The 21,192-nt window shown below is 35.4% G+C and overlaps 1 protein-coding gene across 1 annotated transcript in view; it reads right to left on the reverse strand.

Annotated features, from left to right (window-relative positions):
* LOC104616444 (WD repeat-containing protein 72-like) overlaps window positions 1–21,192 on the reverse strand; it is a 58,188-nt gene that overhangs the window by 22,725 nt on the left and 14,271 nt on the right. The window contains exon 5 of the mRNA XM_010281457.1: window positions 18,683–18,794. Within this exon, the coding sequence (XP_010279759.1) occupies window positions 18,683–18,794 (112 nt within the window). The remainder of the gene's footprint in view (window positions 1–18,682; window positions 18,795–21,192) is intronic.

Genomic DNA, 21,192 nt, shown 5'->3' on the forward strand with positions numbered 1-21,192 from the left:
TGACTGAAATGTTACCCCTGACATTTATAGATAGAAATTACCTCCACAGTGGTGACTAGCAGACCACTAGGGAGAGAGCATCTGTATCCTTCTGATCCAGAGGCTGCCAGGAGCCATTTAGATCTTTTTAATCAGAGCTGATTAAGGCAAGTCAGATGACTACTCTCAAATTTATCACTGCCTCTAAAGACCTTGTAGCAGCCAATAGTTAGGGTAGCTAGTGCAAGGGATTGTCTTGACCACACGTCCTCCCTCTGCACTTGTGAGGACTTTGCAAGGGGAATTACACACTGTCTCTACATAACCTATCCCAATTTTTCACTGAGTCAAGTGTGTGCCTGGAATACAATTTTGAGACTTGAGTACTGAATGTACTACTGAATGTAGATACCAATTAAACTCATTGTTAGTGAACCCAGCTTCTAAAATCTTACTGCATCCATTTAGGGAACCAGTAACACTAACTAGCTCCTGTGCTCCTAGCCTACATGCAAGTGAAATAGAATTTGATTATAAACAGATTACATGATAAAAGTTGTTCAAAAATCTGCCTGTAGCTTTGCTTCATGTATTTAAATACAGCAGTAGCTTCCACAAGGGAAAGAATTTCTTACTACATGTAGTGCATCAGTAAAATATACTTTGGTTTCCTTTGATTTCTTTCCTGCTACTGCATAATGTGTATTTTTATGACTCTACTAGATTTCCTTAAAAACATTACATTCACTCTGCTTTACAATTGACATGAACTCTATAGTGGGCAACCAGTGTCTAATACACAGTTGTTCTCCTAATTTCACCCCTTGCCTGCTCCCCCCGCTGAACAGTGCCTTGGTATTTCAAAGGCACATCTCTCTTCAAGGAGGAATATATCTGGGATCTTTGGAAAACATAACAAAAGGAAAAAAACCTAGCCAGATTATTTTATGGCTCCTCTATTTGATAGCTATGAGAGTACAAGTAATTTTGGAAATCAACAAGACCCTACAAAGCTGTGCATGAGCAGAAACTTCTGCATAGCAGAGTAAATCTTCCGTTACATAAAGCAGCTGGGCTTATGTTAATTGTTTTCTGGTAAAACAGTGTGAAGCAGAACAGTGCAGTCTAGAATTAGATTCACAGTTTTGAGATGCATCTCGTAAGCAACATTGAAAATGCTTTAATCTGAGAGAGACAGACAGGAGGAGCTCAAAAGATCTGCCTCACGGGATCACCTCTAAGCAGAAATTCTATTTGGCTTTGCTCAGCAGGGGCAAAAAACATACTACAGAGTGGATCTCACTGTGGGCTTACAAGGGTATAAGTATAGGAAGAAGTCAGAAAGGTTACTGTACTCAACTGGCACTGTAGTAACAGGAAATAATTCTCTTCTAGAAAATCATCCCAGATAGGTCCTACACACTGAATTTGTTAAACAAATCTCCTAGCTGTGCTCTGATGTACACTCTGCCCCTGTGCAGAGTAGTACATCTAGTAGTGACAGCTAATGCATGGTGGGCTGCTGTTTTCCACCACTTGTCCTGCTTTTCATGCAGTACAAGAATGCCAGTCCATTTTATTTTTTATTCTGCACATTAATGCAGTGACACAGACAGTGAGAATTGTCCCAGTATGTGTATTTTTTTTATTACAGCCACCAAAGGATCCATTTAGAGCACAGAGGTAATACTAAAAATGAGGAATGTGTAAATTAGTACTGTCCACTAAAAATCAACATGCTTTCTAGAGCGTACAATATTTATTCTTCTTAACCTGGAACAGTGTATTCCCAAAAGCAATTAACATGTCTTATGCTCTTTCTGCTTCTCTTACTAAAACCACTACAGAGAAAAGTAGAAAACTAGTTCTTAATTTTGGTATGTTTTTATTTAACTTTGGGCTAAATTGAAGTCCTAGTTGCCAGGTTTTAGGACAATTGTGCTTGATAGGAGACACATTCATATATCCCAGAACAGATTCAGTATCTGTAGCTTTTATTTTTTTAAGAAGTCATCTCATATGCCATTTTCCCCCTGAAAAGATTATGTTTTATTTTGATGCTGAATGCTTACTACAGTCTTGCAAGTTGCATGAAATAATCAGCTGAGAATTTTCTAAGTAGAACTTGCACTTTTATCACAGGGATTAACGCATTGCAATTTTTTTTTTTTTTAATTTCAAAGGGACAGTTTCTCTGCACATAAGCTCCAAGATGTCTAACAATCCAAAACATAAGGCTTTTATTTGCATCCCTTATTAGGTTCTTAATTTACACATTTTATATTCTTTATGTAAAAAAATCATAATACTTTCTCAATCATTAAACTGCACTTAATTTCAGTCTTCTCTTTTGGATTTTGTAAGATCATAAGTGCTAAAGATGTATGAGCTACACAATTGCCTGTGGAGTTTGTGCCCAACTATGAAAACTCTTCTGCCTCCCCATATTTTACATATTTGTCCCCATATCCAATTTTTAACCTTTACCAACCTTTATGTCCTTTTTATATTGTATCAAAAGCGAAGCTCATTTGCAGACAGCTGCAATATGAGTTTCCTCACCCTGCCCAGCCATTGACCTACAACCTGATCTAAGAGAACCACCTTCTTTCAGAGCTAGAAGTTACTCATTTGCTGTAATAGCTCTATTTTGGGCCTCCTCAGCAAAAACAGACAATTGTGCCCAAATAGCACGAGGTTTTGTGATACCAGTCCTGTTTTACATACACTGAAAAACACCACAAGAATTTTTCACTTGGAATTGGCTCACAAATCAGCGGCAAGAAAATTTATATTTAAAAATGGGCTTAATATGTACTTTGCTAAAAAAAGTATTAGAAATTTATACTTCGTATTCATATGGGTTCACTTCAATTTTATTCTTTATACTATGCATCTTGTTCACTGAGAAAAATGTGGTTTTCTAGCAGTCCACTGTACACAGGGCAGCCTTCAAATGTTACCATCGCCAGAGAATAAATGAAAAAAGGAGATAATCAGGGACTACGGAAAAATAATTGGAAATAAAATGTTTCTGATGCAAACAATTAGTCACAAGCATTACAAGTTGAAATTCAGTTCAGTGTTAAAGAGACAGTTTAGAAGCACATGGTACATTTATCACTGCTCCACAGACAAGTTATTGAGCTGTCTGTGAAAAACAGAGCCAAACAGGAAAGCTTTCAGCAGAAAGCAGTGGTTGAGGTCCTTGATTGATAGAGTTAGATGATGCAAAGCTGTCTGATGGCCTTTCTGCAAAATAAAGTGAAGGAACTCAAGGTCTTTCATGACGATCTCTGACCACAGATGAACAGCTACTTTATTACAGCACAGATTGAGGTTGCACCTTAGTCCATATTCTGCCACTTTTGGATGCACACGGTTAACTTCACCAACAGTCCACTGTGTTTAACATAAGTGTCTGCCATCTTCACAGTATTTTAAAAGGGACAGCAGATTACAGTAGTTAAAAGCTTCACCTCCTTTCTGTTTAACTGCAGTGACTGAAAAAAATATAATCAGTTTTATCACAGGCTTCTTACTGCAATGATAGAGCTCATGGTTCAGGGAGAAGTGCCTCATTTAAAATACAGAAAAAACCCCGTTGTGCATAATAAATAGCCAAAATGTACCTGCTGTGCTGCTTCCCTCAGAAATGAAGTTACTTTTCCCAAAATGTAATCTCTAGCTTCCTAATGACTTAGGTGTGGTTCCATTCTTCACTGACATGATGCTACTGATTTTATAGAACACATTCACAAAACCTGAGGATAATTGCATTGCATTTGCTTTTAGCAGAAATTGAATGCTTATCTCTATGCTTATGATATCTAGGAAACATTCCTTTTAAGCAAAAGAACCAACACTGCCTGACCAATATAAAGCATTTACAGTCAGCTAAACAATCCTGACTCATGTGGCACTAAATTCAGGTGAGAGCAGTGACTTTTCTTTACATTAGGAATTGAGTATATTTTGTTCAGATTTTTAAAGGTATTTAGCTGCTTGTGATTCACACTGGCTGAGGCTGTACGGCCTTCTTAGTTTGAAAGTCTCAACTTAGAGCCAAATACTATGACTCAATCACTTCCAGACTTCTTGCATGCAGAGCATGGGTTCTCCTACTCCAGTCCATCCTTGTCACTATTCTCATATAATAGTCATAATGTGAAGCACACAGAGTGCACAACATTTAATGCATGGGCTTGAGTCCCATGTTATTCTCTGATAATAACACAAGTATAGGAAGCTAATGAGATTTTCTTCACTGCTTAAATACCTAAACCCTGCCTACAGGTATTCTGGCCCTCTCTCTCCACAAATGTCACTCTGGATACCGCAACACAGTTTTAGGTGCTGGTTTTAACTTCTACAGGGTACTTTCAGATGAAGATGACCAGTATGTTTTCAATATCAGCCAAGTCAGAGCAGTTGGAAAGACGACAAGACGTGGGGACTATGACTGTTTACCCTGTAGACATTTTTGCATTGACTGACATTTCTGATTTTAGAAAAGCAAAAAAGTCTATCTTCCAGAGTATGTGAGTTTGACTAATTGTGCCCTATTCTAGTTAAAGCTCCTATTGCATACCTGGCTCATGGGGTTGCTAAAGCAACTTTCCAGAAGTCACCCTCATTCCCTCTCATCAACTCTTCTTTGAGGAAAAATGTGGGTTTTGACATTTAAAGTTCTTTTTCCTTAATTATAGGTCTGTGTCTCATTGAAAAAGCCAAAGCAGCATCCTGGACTAGATGATCATTACAGGTCCCTTCCAACTGGACTATGCTAGTCTACTGCATTTTATATTTGGAATGCTTTAACTCATCCTTGCACTCATTTGTATGCTTCAGTTTCTGTTACTCTCTTGGCCCTAGTGTGAGCACAAGGGTTTATGCAGGAGTATCCTCATAGCAGAACAAGTTACAAAGCCCAGTAAGCAACCAAAGTGTCAGCGACTGCAAAAAGCACAGTTCTAACATGGACAGGTTCATGTATTCAGGCAATATCTAAATGAATTATTCTTACTCAGCTTTCTAACAATTTCTGCTCTGCAGTTAAGTGATGAGCCTTACTAATATCAACACATTTCCCCCCCATCTCTTTGACGGCCTTGGTTTTAAAGTCAATGTTAATCACTGCTCCCCGAACTCTCTTCCTCAGAATAGCTTTTTCTTTCCATTATCTTAGTTTAATATTTACTTTAGAGACTGCTGCCTAAATTGTCCCTGGTTATGGAATTCAGTGTCTCAGCTATCAAAGGACTGCCTAGAAACTGACTTTGGAGCCGCTAGTTTTCAAATGCTTTTAAAACTATTTTTATTAGCACTTCTCACTAACTGCACACTTCAAATATGAAAAATGTATTTATTTTGGTGTTAGCCCACACTCACCTAACTAGGTCAATATAATAACTGTGAAACCAGTAACTGATCAAGGCAGGCAAAGTCGTCGGGACAAAATTTAAAAATAACAGCACAATAGGTGCCAGAATTTGGTCAAAATAAACAGTGTCTATTACTTCAAGAAAACATTCTGTAATTCTATGAGTTATGTAATCAAAGTGCATGCAGTAGCTATGCTTTTTAATTAGAAAATGTGTACACAAAAGTATGTTCATTAATGAGAGTCTATATGAGTATTTTAGAGTTTGAATTCACAAAACAGCCTACCTCCTTTTTCATGGTCGATGTGGTGTATATAGATACTTTGGCCTCAGTACTCAGCTTTCAATTCAGTTATTTTACAAGAAAAAAGTACCTGTTTATACAATAACATATACCGGTAATAGTTTTAAATTATAACATTTTAAACACCTCACTTGATGTTATTTGGTTGGATTTATTCTGACTGATGGTATACACGCTGCAAGTCTTGCAGGGTTTTTACGCAAAATGAGATTTAGAGTATTATCTAGAATTTTCCTCCTCTGTCATAAAAAACTCCTCACCACAGTACAACCTGATAAAAAGGAAGATGCTCTCAATTGCCCGTGTTAGACACTGGTCCAATGGAGTTGGGGAAAATGAAAATAACATTGACTGCTATCAGTAGAGACAGGCATTGGGAAATAAAAAAGATTTCTGTCTTAAAACTTAAACTGATACTGTGTGTATCTAACCACAAATTTTTAAATAAACTTCTAAAGCATTTAAAATTATTTCAAAGTAGCATTTCTCTGATTAATATTGGGAACACTATGCTTTGACATCCTAAAAGCTGAACTATAAGAAGGATCGCATTATTACATCTTTCTGTTGCATAAGGTCAATCTTGGAATAAAAACCTTTAAAAAAAACCAAAACCACCATGTCTGGTTCATATAAATAAAGGTGTTTTTAAAACCTGTATTGACTTTTCCATGTTATTAAGCTTTTTAGATGAATCCAGTTGTTAAATGGTTGTTCTAGTAACTGGCCTGTCATCTGGAAATGTTCTTAGATTGTTTTTTTGACACAATGTCCCTGCAGAAAGTTGGGCAGTGTGACATAAAGAGCACAGGTTTGCCTATCACGTTGATTACTTGATGTAATAGTAAGCAAGCTTAAGTGAACTGTGTGTCTTCAATCTTTCCAATCACTTAGGGATGGGCACCAGAGGATACCATCCATCATCCATGGCCTGAAACATATGGTGCATCAGCAATCTTAGGCTGACCTAAATGATAGTAAAAGCTGCTACGCTGTTCACAATAAGAAATTGTTGTCCACTGAATTACAGGTTTGTGATTAGATTGCTAACATGGCCAACTTGATGTATAAGTGAAGTGTCCAGGAAAGATATTCCCTAGGATCCTTTGAAGATTAATTTATACCCTTGAAATGTGCACCAATCACAAAATGAAAAAATATGTCAAGATATTTTTCTTGTGAACAAAAAAGCACTGCAGTGGTAACAGCTATTAATTTATTTTTGGCAGTTTTAGCCAGCAGAATTCAATAAACAAGGTTCTTAAAGGTTTTTGGTTTGTTGCAACGCTTTTACTGCTTGACTCCTAAAAGCACTGAACACTACAACAATATCTCTTATAAGAGGGACAGCTCCCCCTCACATTCTACTCTAAAATCTCACACATAATTGTAAATATCATACAAAGACAGCTCAAAAAATACTGAAAATCTGTTTTGTATTATTATATTCCTAATGGATCTATAAATATAATGCAATATTAAGTATCTATTTTTAAGATAGAACATATACTGTAATATATCTGACCACTGATCCCAAAATTATCAATCTTGCTTCTCCATAAAGTAGATTATGCTTGTCGTGTTATTCATTCATCAATTTAGGAAAAATGCATCCACATCACACAGTTAAGGTTCATACTGCAATATCAACTTTGGTGGGATGGTGAGGCAGTGAGAAAAGCAAGGGTTATTATTCCAGAGTAGCCCTACCCCTTAAATCCTCTTTACTTAGTAGAACACAAGTGGTGAAAGGCACATTTCAGAAGACACAAAGAGCTAAAAAGAACACTGCCTTATAATATCTGTGAGCTATATTAGAGCATAACTAAAAAACAGCATACATTTGTGCTGACCATTCAAGACCCTTCACAAAAGCCATCTTACTCCAGGCTGAGGGATATTATTCCCTTATAAGACATGGAACATTAGAGAAATTGTTTTGCAAATATGGCTGCTATGTACAATTATCACAAGAAGACTGGAAACAATGGTTCTCTCAGCCCTGTCCATCAGTCCGTTTTTTTTTTTTGTGATATGCCTTGCTGTCCCCTTACACGAGGTAGCTCTGCTTGCTACGCCTGTTAGATTGATGCTTTAACTAGCATACTTCCACTGACATAAGTCTTTAACCACATACAAGTCCTATTTTAAAACGTTCCCAACCACATAACTAAACCATTAAATTTCATTGCAGAAAAGCATAGGTTTACACTCCTGATATTTTTTTGCTATTCCTTAATATAAACTATTGCCAGCAGTGTAATTCATATAATATACCATATATCATACTTGACATGGATTACAACGGTCACTAGTGAGAGGGGCTCATTTTGAACCTTACAAGAGGCACATACTAATTAAATAACTAATTCTTTCCTGTCGACTGAGAATGGCCTTAATCTGCTGAGATTATCTGGGGCACACCTAGTTGAAAGATCTTCCTAGTTTATATCATAATGCTACTCTATCCTGAAAACACAAATTAAAACCAGTGTCTGCTTAACTTCCATAACAATAAAAAAATAGATTGTCTATTCAGTCAAGACAAAGATTTATGTTAATTGTCAGCATTAAACTATCCAGTCTGGTGATATGCAAAACCTTGACAGCACTTCATTTCCAAAAGAAACAGAAAATTTAGCAATAAAACATTATCAGTACATAAAACCGAACAGGTGTCCTTTACTTATGTCAGATATATTTCGTTTGTTTCTTTTTAAATTTACTTCTGGAGCTTAAGGAAAGAAGGAAAGGAAAAAGGAAATCCAAACCCCGTCCTGCTGCAAGTGTGGTAGAGAAGAAAAGAATACATGGACCAGCTATTAATTATCCTACAGAAAATACCTCCTGGATTCAGATTCCTACTTCACCCTCTTCACTAGGCCATGTGAGCATCTTCTAGTAGTGCAGCAGGTGATGTGACTAACATCCATCATATGAAAACTATACAGACACCTTGTCTTTAGGGAATTAGTGATAGGTATCTGACGTGTGACACAAGTTGAATTTTTCTGCTGATACACTTTGAATTTGAGAAAAAATTTCCTCTGATGTACTGGAAAGGTTTTTGTATTCATTAACATTTGAATTGGCATCTTTATTAGCAAGTACACTTGAAGAATTAAAATGTAATACTGAAGCAAGATAGGGTGCTTGGTAGATCTAACTTCGGGCCTTAACATACAGTATATACTGAAACACTAAATACGAACCAGGCATGAGACTAGAAAATACTTGTGCTGATTAGTTCTAGGTACCATCCAAATAGGAAATACTATTTCTGTTAATAACATTTATCTGCTTTGAAACAACACTGCACTCATCTTTATATAAAAAGCAAAATGGATTCTGGTTTACGTGAGACACATGAAATGAAAACTGTACGTTTGCATGTACTAAGTATTTGCATGTAAATATATACAGGTGTATTCACATGTAAAATGTACTGCGACTTCTAAAAATATGTGAAGGTGCAGAAGTACATACAGAAATGAACACATTCTCCATGCTGAAATTTAACAGCTTTGTTGATATACGTGCTACACAGTGATGTATATATGTGTACCTCCAACTGGCACAATATTTTCTTGATAAGCTTGATAGGCAGGAAAGGCTTCTTTTGAGTTATTTCCAATTTTTGTTTGCTGAGGTGGATGTCTGGCTCTCTTATTATTAGAGACAAGCACTGTTCAGTTCTTTTTCTCTGCTGGCTGAATGTTAGCTAGACTCTCAACTTCAACGCTAACAACAAAGACTTGTATAAATAAAGTAGTTCTACCTTTCCATGTGTTTTTCACAAAACACATAAAAGGAAAATTTCCACTTTACTGAAAACTATTAGCAGTGCTTTGAAGTAATTTCCTTCTGCAAGGTTTTTTTTTTTTTTTTTTTTAAACAAACAATATTGTTAAAGCATTTAACTTGTCTTACTTCCAGATAATTATTGTGCTACTGTTTAGTTCAATGTTTGAGTTGACTTAATTTTATAATTTCCTTTCATAAGTTAGGGGAGTCAGATATTCTAAAATTCAAGGGCAGGAACATTTCAAATACAGTTATAGACTAAGTTCAGGAACCATTTCTGTATCAATATATTCTGAAAGATTCGAAAATATAAGATTCAAAATTGGGAGGTATGTAGTCACTTGCTTCACATATCCTAAAAAAAATTTAAATAAATGCTATTCCGATCACATAAGAGAAGACTAACCGATGCATGGGAAAAAGTGTTAACTGCACACTACAGATTGGTCTGGCCTCCCAACAGGCCAAGACAATACAAGCCATAGTTTGTCTTGTCTTTACTGCAATCAAAACCTCTCAGCAAGATTTTATTCCCCGCAATAAGCAAAACCTAGGCAACACAGTCCAAAGGAAAAAAAACACTGCCAAACTCTTGCAAACCTTTTTCAAGCAGAGCAGCAGTAAAGCCACATAATACGGAGAATAAAAAAACTCTTCTACCTGGGGATCATCCCTGTTATCTATCCTTTTCCGAACCACTCCTTTCTCAGAAATGCATCAATTTCTCTAATCCTTCTAGGGTAGGACCTATGTAAGTCTTTCCTGACCTTTGCATGCCCATAACATTGTACATGAACATCTAATAGCAAAGAAATTTTACAGGAAGAAATTAATATAAGTAGGTTCAGGAGGCTGGAGATTACAGAGCATCAATACAGCCAAGAAAAAATATAGATGGAGTGTTATTATAAACATAAACAAGGTATTCTGATATTGTGTTGTTCTGCTCTATGGCTGTGGGCAGAGGACTAAGTTTCAGAACTAATAATGCAGTATACATAGAAGTACTCCCCGTCCCCCGCCCCGAGTCTGCTTCTCATAAATCTCCAGCTTTGCAAGAATGATTAGCACAACAAATTCTAGAGGAAGTGTTGCACTTACAACTATAGTGTTCTGAGATTCCTTTCTTTGCTGTTTTATTCACAAGCTTTTATAGAAGCTGGGTGAGTGGAAAAAGGACAAATAAAGAGCGAAACAGGGAAACACCATTAAAGCCTGTAAGTTATTTAATGGATAGGAGAGAATCTGAGCAGTTAAAGATCCTGAGTATGCCAAGTTCAAATAGTAGAAGGACAAACTTCAAAATGTAACCTCAGCAGGGTAAAAAACAATAGGTTTTGTTCTCTCCCCCTTTTTGCATGAAATTAAGACTCATGATATACAGACATGATGAAAATAAAGCATGACACACAAGAAATTAAAACATTACATTGTAACTTACACACTTATTTTCCATGGTATGTTTACATCTCTTCCAGCTCTAAGGGAATGTCATGAGGCTTGACACACAGTTCCGTATACTAAATTGGACATAAAAAAGCAGGAGTCCACCTAACCTCTAAGAATTGAAAATTACATGCTATTAGAAAGTCTGTACACTGTGTTTGACTAAGAATGACAATATAGGCATGGAAATAGTCAGAATAAGGAAGCAAGATGTGACAAGGGGTGGCTCTTCTAAAAAAAAAAAAAAACCAAAAAACCCACAACAACCCCAAACAAAAAACCTCAGAACAACCCAGTAGGAGACAGAGGAGACTAGGCTTGCTCCAAAAAAGCTGGAGACACTGCTACTTGCAGTTCCTTCACTTGTTATTTTGAAGCTCCAACTCAGAACCAGCTTTCAAATCTTTGAAAGACTCGTATCATACTCGCCTGTACCAAATGAACTTCTAACAATAGAAACTAAAAGTGAACCAATGATAATTTTATGTCTGTATTAACAGCCCCCCAAATGGAGTGTTTACTTTTAAAGATCTAAATAGAAGGTATATTAGAGATTCTTCCCATTCGGTAAACACTGAAAAAATCAAATAGAAAAGAAAATTGTCCCAACTATATTACGCATTTGAAGTTAGAATACATGTCATGCTTACTGCCTCCTTGACCAGCTAATCCTATCTTTCCTAATGTTTTGGAGGAGTCTGAGATGGCGCCTGTACAATTTGATTTTGTGTAAAAATACACACCAAATCTGATTTCTGCTACATTAAGGAGTTCTCTGGTAAAATATATGACGCATGGAATGAAATAAGCTGTAGTTCTAGAATGAGTCTTTAAGCTTACTTCCTTTAGTACTTCACCACTAATATTAAAGACTACTGTATCAAAATACGGTTTTAATTGGATATATAGGACATGATACAGTGGTACAGTTAAACCGCATGTTAGATGCTAAAATATAACATTGATTTGTATTCTTTTACTGGAAATATTTGTAATATGAAACTAGGATATAATACACTCATTTTTAATGCATATTCAGTACAGAGGAAAGATACTGCTGTCACCAGCTTATAGTCAAAGTCCATTCATCAAACAAATGCTAGATTAATTGGTTTGCTGTTTCACAGACTAAAATGAAATTACGGATGAATCTAATTCTCATGAATAATGATGAAATGTTGATTATATATTCATTTCTTACACTGTTTATTGCTAATGCATGCACACACAAAATTGGCCTGCCAGAGAATTTTTGATAAAAACAGCCTGAAGTCAGTCTAATAGTTTAATGAATTTTATGTGCATGGACTTGTCCAAGAGCACAAAACTTCAGTTCCATCTAAAAAAATTTCTGTTCTTATTGGCTGAAGTGTTTGCACTAATAAGAACAGAGTAGACAGAGACAGGAAATTTCTTTTTGCAGATAATTTTTAACATTCTTGTTTTCTTGGGAAAAGGAGAAAGTGGAAGATGGGAATGTAAATGTATGAAACAGCCTGGAAGAATCCAGGTGGAAGATGTAACATGCAACAGGAAAAGAGAGTTAAACTGGAAAAATGTGAGAGATGCCAGACAGGAAGATTTCTGAAGCCAAAAGTCAAACCAGTTGAAAAGTAACAACTGCAAGAAAATATGATCATAGTGTTTGGTTCAGATGTTGCTCTAAAACTAAAACTAAAGTCTGGAAATACTTCAAAGCACAGGGAGACTACATAGGGAGAGGGACAGTTTTGATCAATTCCATTTGTAATAATACATGTTTTAATCACAGATACTGTGAGGCTCAGAGGACATTTCAGTTGATACATTTTGGAGGATCCATGTATGAAAAGAATTCCTGAAGCGTAAATATTTCTTCATGTCAACATCCTCACTCATTTTTACCAAAACCTATGCTTACCTCATGACAATGGTAGCCTGATGCAGATTTCAACTTGTATGAACAGGACTCTACTTTGACCTAACCAGATCAGCTCTCACTAGGTTTTGTAAATATAACTTTGATATAATATAGAAATGAAAAGAATTTATGGCGGGTTCATGCAAATGTAACGTCATCACTACTAAGTGCAATCTATTAGTCCTGTTGCGCTTACTTTTTGGCCAGTGGAAAGAAACTCTGGAGACATACTCTAGATCTTCATATGCCAAACTGAAGATACTTAATCTCAATACCCTTGAAAAATTGAACTAGTCCGAGAAGGCGGCAGCAGGTTGGTCCCTCTAAAGCAATAAAATCTTTAAACAGCCTACGTAGGGTAAATTACCTTAGGTTCCTTCAAATATCTGTGTGTAAAAGAATCAGTAATATTTGTGAGTTTAACAAATGGGTTATAACAACTAACACAAATCCTTCAATTGCTTTCCTTCAGGATATCTGTCACAATGAAAGATGTTTCTTACTGTCTTTGGTTTTCTTCCAGATAACTGAATTGTCTTTTATTCTTTCATGTGATTTGAATGTGCTAAAAAAGGAGAATTCTTCTCCTATGCTTTTCAAAACCCATGCTGCTGGGATATGTGGATTCTTAGCTGCTTGTGCATTTAGTGATCTCCTTTCTCAATTTCTTTCAATCCAAAATCATGCATGCCATCAAAATTTCCTCATTTCCTAGTTCAAACTAATCTCAATAACCTTTATCATACCAGAAATGGGATCAAATTCTACTCTTTATTTTCTTTTTTAATCAGCAACCAATTTCTTGGTTATGATTTCCATTGGAAAACTGGTAACCTTTTGCGCATGCCCACATTGCCATGTTTCTAGTATAATTTTTTTCTTCTCCATTTTCCTAGACTTTTTTTTTTACCTCCAGTTCCTTTTTCTCCCATTCTCCTCTTCTCTTTAGCCTTTTCTTCTTTTGTTTATCAGAAATCCTCCCATGCGTTCCTCCCCTTTCTACCACTAACTTAACCCCTCATTGTACTAGTCAATCCACATGAGAAAAGAGGTTATTCCCCAAGAGCTGCACTGACAGCTTTGATTTTTTGGTCATGTGCATTTCTAGGACTCCAGCATATTTAGTCTGGACACCTTTTTCCAGATTTTGCTTGATTATTTGATTCATGATGGATATGGAACCCAGCCACAGCAAGGCAAACAGTTGCAAATATTGAATACATTACATATGTCACAAGTCCAAATCCAAACTTGAAACTAACACAGTAAGGGAAATATAAGAATATGAGGACAGACGTGTATTTATCTGAATGTAAAATGTTAAGTCAGAAATTGATTCTTCAGACATTGTTCAAGTTTTCTGGGCAGGTAGTATTTCACTAGAACACAACCACTACAAATTACATTAATGTCGTTACAGTAAATAAGTGAATCAATGCATTTTACACCCCTAAAAGTTATCTCCCCAGCAATCAGGCAACCACAGACAAGTTTTCAGTGAAATCCTGTGTAATCTTTGTGATATCAATGGTACAAATAGACTAATGCTCAGAGCCAGGGTTGTCTTTCGGGTCTTTTTTTGTTTGTTAAAATACAGAGTCAGAATGTATATTTGGACTGATATGAAAAGGCAGCAAGTCATAACAAGATGACAATATGAAAGAAAATATCAGAGACAGAACAACCCTTCTCCTTATCTGCACTTGACAAAACTTTAAGACTTTGCATGCAGGCAAGAAGATTCATTTGCTATGCAGAAAGACACTGTCACAGAATGACCTCCTAAGAGTTGACATAAAGTTGTCTGCAACCAGACAGATTTCTGGAACTCAGACAACAGAAGTGTTTGAAACCCTCTGCTGCAGGTCACTACAGGCTTCTAGTGAACAGAAGCTGTTATAGCCCTCCTTTCATTGATTTACCATTACTGAACGGATTCCTTCTTTTAACGAAACATATTGTTATATTCTAGATAAGTCTTTGACAATTCTTTACACTAACCTATGGAATTCAATTGCCACCATTAATTTCACTCTGGTATTTATCAGCAGAAGCTTTTTTCCTGCAAGAAGCAATTTATTTCATTGAATAGTTTAAAGAGCTCCAAAACCACATACAGAAGATGAGGTTATAGCTAATAGTTTTCAAATATACTTAAAAGCTTGAATCATTAGCAGCTTCCTAAACTAGGAATTTTAAAGTGCAAGTCAGAATTTATTGCAAGGTAGTCTTAGTGGTGCGATTTTTCATAGTTAAATTTTTCAAAAATCTAAAGGCAGTTAAACTAATAATCCATATTTAAGAATAAAGCCTGTACTTTATGCTTTCCTTTCACTTTTCCAGTTTTTGGCATTCCTGGAACATAACATACATCAGTGCCTCAACATAATATCTGAGCATGAACATCTTAAACATTTATCCTCACAATTTTCTTAAAAGGTAAATAAATCCAGTTCTTCACATTTTACAAAAAATTGAGGCACACAATTCCAGAAGAACTCATATACTATAATGCTGTTTCAGATGAGATAGTTTTGTCTTCCTGTGCATTAGAAGAAACAGGCATCCAAGGATGGGACATATGAAACTGCTTCTGTGCAGTAGCTAGAAGGAGATCACAGTCCTACACACAACACACACCTGGAGGTTAGGGAATCTCATTTCTAACTCTAATCCTTGCAAATATTTTGATATTTCTATGGAAAGTGAAACAATTTCTGTAGTTGACTTTGAGAGAACTCACTGCAGAATGCCTTGCAGATAAGCAATGAATTACTGTTGAGGAAGATAGGGATTCAAATCAACTACAGGAGGGACTATGCAATTTCCTGTATACAATCACTGGCCTATGGAATGAGAACAGTGGTATTAACACCATTTTTCCTCCGATCAAAGAAGCTTTGCACATGGCTGGGTATGGACTAGGTACGTACGTCATAAGATCAAACACTACAAATGAAAAATGAATGAACACCAGCAAACTAGGTTGTTCTTAGTTTATGCAAATAACAATGGATAAGTAGATTCTTAAGATTTTAAAATTGCTGCCTCTGACCCACATGGCAGTGGTAAAAAATACCACACTGACAACCTGTAAACAGTACTATTAACCTGAGATTATTAGAAAAAAGGCAAGAAGGGATAAAGTGCAATGTACTTTTTCCAAATCATGATGAATGTCAAAAAAATTAGGGAAAACCTCAGCCTCTGAAGAACTGAGGCAAAGCTTGCAGAAATCAGTGGCAAGATTGCCATCAATATGTTTGGAACAGGTCCAAAATTATTACCTTTGACATCAACAAAGAAATTGCAACTGTTTGCATTTATATTTCCTTTTAGCAACAATGGGAGAATGCACTAGGACAGAACACTGTTAACCCTTCCTCTGGCATGCTTTTTTAATTCCTTATCTTTGTTTCTGGAAAAATATTTTATGACCTTGGTTTTTTTTAATTTATTTTTAATTCAATTAACAAACAATTCTGTCAGTATGGAACCACAGAGAAAAATATGCATTTTAAATTATTCAGCAAGTGAAGCTGTTGCCTAAATGCTATCAACCTTAACCATGAAGTATGGATGCAAGAGCTTCCTAAGGACTAAGGAGCATTCTGAAGATATTACTATATAATATACTATGAACTTTAACAATAATAAAAACTGAAAGTCAAATCCTGAAAGTTCTGTTTTAAAGAAAACATTATTGACTTCAGTGGAAATTCGTTGAGTTAAACAAGGTTAAGCATCTCCAGAGCAAATTATTAATTCCAATTCAACAAAAATGCAATACAATACAATGATGATGGCAGCCAAGATTCAGATACTTTTACTTTGTGTAGAAGTGCATGATCCCAGTCTTGAATTATGACTTAAAAAACTGAAACAATATTTAACCTTTACCTTGATGTCACATAAGATGACAGCTACTGTATAACCCATAAATACAGAGTATTTAATAAGATATAAGATGACATACCTATCAGATGTATGACTAAAATCAGATATAATTACTTGTCTTAGTAATTACACTGGTCATGGACTTACCCCTGGATGGATTTTTAATAATTTCTGCATATCATTACATGCCACGGATAGGTTTACTCCTTAACATATTAGAAATCACAAAAAAATTATTCAGTTCTGAATAAACCCATCAAGTTTGGCAGTGCCTATTAGAAAACCATACAAATCAAAACAAGAATATTTGGTGATAAATAATGCAACACGCTAAACCATGAATGGAAATGAGAACAAAAAGAAAGCTAATATATTAAATACTCATAGTGTAACATCTCTTTCCCAGCCTTCCTGTACGTTTTCAGCCTATTCCGGAATATGTTAGATTGACAAACACCACCATGTCAAAAAATCCACTCTGCTTTACAGGATATATTTATGTAGTTCAGATCATGAAGTATGAAAAAAGTTCTAGCCAGTATAAATACATATGTATACTGTGCTTATCCTAGCAAAGCAATTTTCTAGTTGTTTGTTGAATATTCTTTAAATAAGAGGGTTAAGAACAAAATGATGGTAAAAATTTTTTACTAGATATACAAACAACCAAATCTCTGATATAACTCCCCTGAATTCAAAACTTGTGCGAGCCTTAATACTTAATTAAACAATTGACTACTAAACTCTTATAATCATTCCAGCACTCTTTACATAACAGTTGCTTTTTCATCTAGAGTATAAGGTTTTGAAACAAACCCGAAGACCAAAACACATCTGGTGTTTGCAGCTATCTGCATATGAAACTTCCAGTTAGTTCCATTTTTGTTGTAACCCATGTCAAAATACCACATTGAAATACACCTTGAAAATTCAGGAAATGTGAAATAAAATCCATATACGAACTTTACAGCTGGGAGTGTTTTAATTACAATGCATCTTGTCCCAAGCCACATAAAAATAAAGTGATTCAAAGCTATCTGCAGCATAAGCAAAGCATAAATTCCTATATGACAACTAGTCAAAGTGTTTGAGTTTCACGATATTCCAACAGTCCAAATTAGAGAGAAACCATTTTGTTCCATGGTCTGAAGCAAGTATCACTGATCGTTTTTAGTATCCTGGAACAAGGAGATTGGTAAGAAATTTTCATGACAGACACACACACTCAATGAGATTATAAATTAGTTTCCCAAGAGAAGACTTGCTAATAAGATTGGATATAAAATTTAGGTCACAAAGTTAAGACTCAGCTAATGGGCTTAAAAAAAAAAAAGTATAACTTCATAACATAAATTCAGGTTCAATCTTTTTTACCATAAACATTAGCACCATTGTAAAGTTGCAAAGAGTAAGCTTCTTGTAAAATGAAATGATCTAATTGTAAAATATATTTGATATCTCCTTGTAGGCAAGTTATTTCTAAAAGAAAAAAATTCTGTATTACATTATGAAGTTATAAAATTTAAGCAATTAATTTTTAGTACTGTATAAGTCTGATTTCATTGAAAAGATAGATTTGTAAAACTTCTTTTCAATATGATTTACTATTTCAAACACACTGCTTGCTTTATTTGCGAATGTATTTACAATACCAAAACTATCATACAACCAAAGAAACTTTACCTGTTCTTCTTTAATATTCAGAGATGATGAGAGAGTGTGGAAGTCCTTTAACTCCTTGACAATTATATGAAAAAATTCATACCCTGATAAGGTCAGAAATAGGCCATTTGGCTTGTCTCACATAGAAATAATGTATTACGAACTCATACTCCTAACTTGTTCTGAGTGCTAAGGAAAGTTCTTCTAAAAAAATATACCAATAAATTTTCCACCTACATGGCAAAGAAACATTTTTATTGTATTGCAAATTCCTCTCCTCTGTCTTTGGCAGTGTCCACAGCTTACCATTTCCATTCTCTACTATGGCCAATGGCTCCCCGCAGATTGCAGTGCTTCTCAAGGTATTCATAGTCCTTTGAACTTCTGCCAGCAGCACTGCTTGCATTGCCTCAATAATCTGTCATAAATGCAAATTATTATTGGATGATATCAGTACTTTAATTATTTACCTAAGTATTTGACAAATTTAAGTAACTACTACAAAAATTTAAGACTGTTCCAGTGAATGTCATTAGAAAGTCAACACAACAATAATTGTTCAGACAGTGATAATCATGTGTCTCTACACATGTATTGCAAAATAAATGTTAACTGGGGAGCAATAAAATGGTGCAAGTTGTGAATCAATGCTGCTTCACGCTAATTAAACATTCATTTTCTTTAATGTCGAAACTAGAATCAGTCATCTACTGCATCCTTGATTTCAAGAGGTCATGACAATATACATTAGTAAAGCACAGTGATAACAGCTAGTAAGAAATACCTACATTTTTTTCTATGATGTGTGCAAAAATGCTTCATAGACTGAATAAGGACCTTGTATTTTTGACTTTTCTAGAATTTTTGGTGTCTAGTCTCTCTCTGAAAAGCTTAAAGAATGTCTTATTAGTGATGATCCTCTATTCCTCTAGCTCAAATATGGTAATATTGTATTTTTTGTCTAACATAAAGAGAAATACCAGTCTTCAAACTCCTTTTATCCAAAAGGAGTATCTGCTGGAATTATGAGCAGCCTGTAAACAGCACTTGCAATAGCTGAGGCACCGCATATGGGTGTTAAGACAATGCAATGTGGAGACTGCATGACAGAGTTATTACTCTCCTTCTCTTACTTTAGCAGAGAAGCCCCAGGAAAACTGAGAAAGTTTGAAGACCTAAGATGTTTATAAAACACATGAAGACCTTACACAATGGACCCAAACTTTTGCAATCCTTACTCAGTCTAAATTTCAGCATGGTGCACAATGGCAGCATGCATACCTTCTCTTCACTTGGTATTTCCTTCAGAAAAGAAATACAATTTTTCCTGCTTAGGAAGTTATTCATTCTCAAGTACAAGAATTTTCCTGAAAGACAGACAATATCTAAAGTTTCCAGGACAGTGTACTCCAACTCAACTTAAATATGAATTTAAATTGAATATGAAATTTTTAAGTTAAATATGTTTATATTATAAACATGTTATGTTTATATGATATATTATAAGCAATCCATTAAAATTATTTAAATTTAATATGAATTTAAGTTGATATGCAGGCTTCCTGAAACTGCCTAGAAGAGAGACAGTTTAATCTCGTTAATCAAGTACAGTGAATTTGTGGGTTGTCCTCAATCACATTTCTAGCTGCCCTTGTAAATTCAAATCGTTAAGCAAAACTAAGGCTGTAAGTGTCCTTTGTGACAAAATCCTTTATTGTAGTCAAGTATACCATAGTCGGGTCCACAGTGTGAAAGTTCACAGCAAGTGAACCCAGTCCTATGTCTTTTGCCATAGCACAAACCTTCATCTTGTTATAATAGTACTTTATTTTACAGGGGAAACTCAAGGCAGTTTCCAATTCCTCACATCCATACAACCCTGAGCTTTGGGGATTACAGATCCCGACCACAGCAGATTCTTAGAATATATATAGAATAATTAAAAAAGAGAAGGAAACACAGACATGTTGTCATTGTCCTGGAAAAATTTTTGACCAAGTAAAATTCTTTGAGGTACACAAAGGAATTGCACACATTATGTGTTTCTCATGGTGTTCTGATCTGCTAAGGACCTGTCACTAATCTGGATCAGATATTCGTTACCCGTACCATTGCTGTGTATGCCAGCCAGGCAGCATTTGTAACATGTAATTTCTTCTAACATCTTAAAACAAAATAAAAAACTGTAGCAAGTGCCACAACATATCGTAGAGGCACCTGTACGTCTCTGCATGCTACCTGTCTATCACTTTACTTAATCTGCATTTCCACAGTGCTCAGTCTGGTTTCACATATGTAGTTTTGTCCTCTCACGGCATCTTCCCCAAGAATTCATATATGTCATCTATCACCTCATCTATCATTATCACCAAGTTTAAAAATCTCCAGAAACTTTGCCTGTTTCTAACACAAAGAAATCTACATGAGCACCTTTCATTTCCTCTGATAGTTTCCACTTTAACATCCTTCTAGATCACATATACATTGGCTATCTTTTTGGCTACTACTGTATGTGTTTGGTTTCTTTCCCTCATAATTGTAACTACTGTTGTAAATACTAGCTGCTTTTTAGTTGGGATTATGAAATCTGACAGAAATTATGCTTCCATGCCTGAGAAAGTATAAATAGCATATGGCCAACTAGAAGTACAGATATTGAGGAGTGAAAGGTAATTGTATGACTCTGCAGCAGCAATACTAGAGAACAGTTCAAAAAGAAAAGTGAACAAAAGTTGAAGCAATCTGTACCGTTACATCTATATTAAGTTATTCTAGCTTTCTTTCTACACTTTATCAGTTACTTCCAAGGATTACTA

This window comes from Phaethon lepturus, unplaced genomic scaffold, assembly GCF_000687285.1.
Source record: "Phaethon lepturus isolate BGI_N335 unplaced genomic scaffold, ASM68728v1 scaffold11122, whole genome shotgun sequence".
In the NCBI taxonomy this organism is placed as follows: domain Eukaryota; kingdom Metazoa; phylum Chordata; class Aves; order Phaethontiformes; family Phaethontidae; genus Phaethon; species Phaethon lepturus.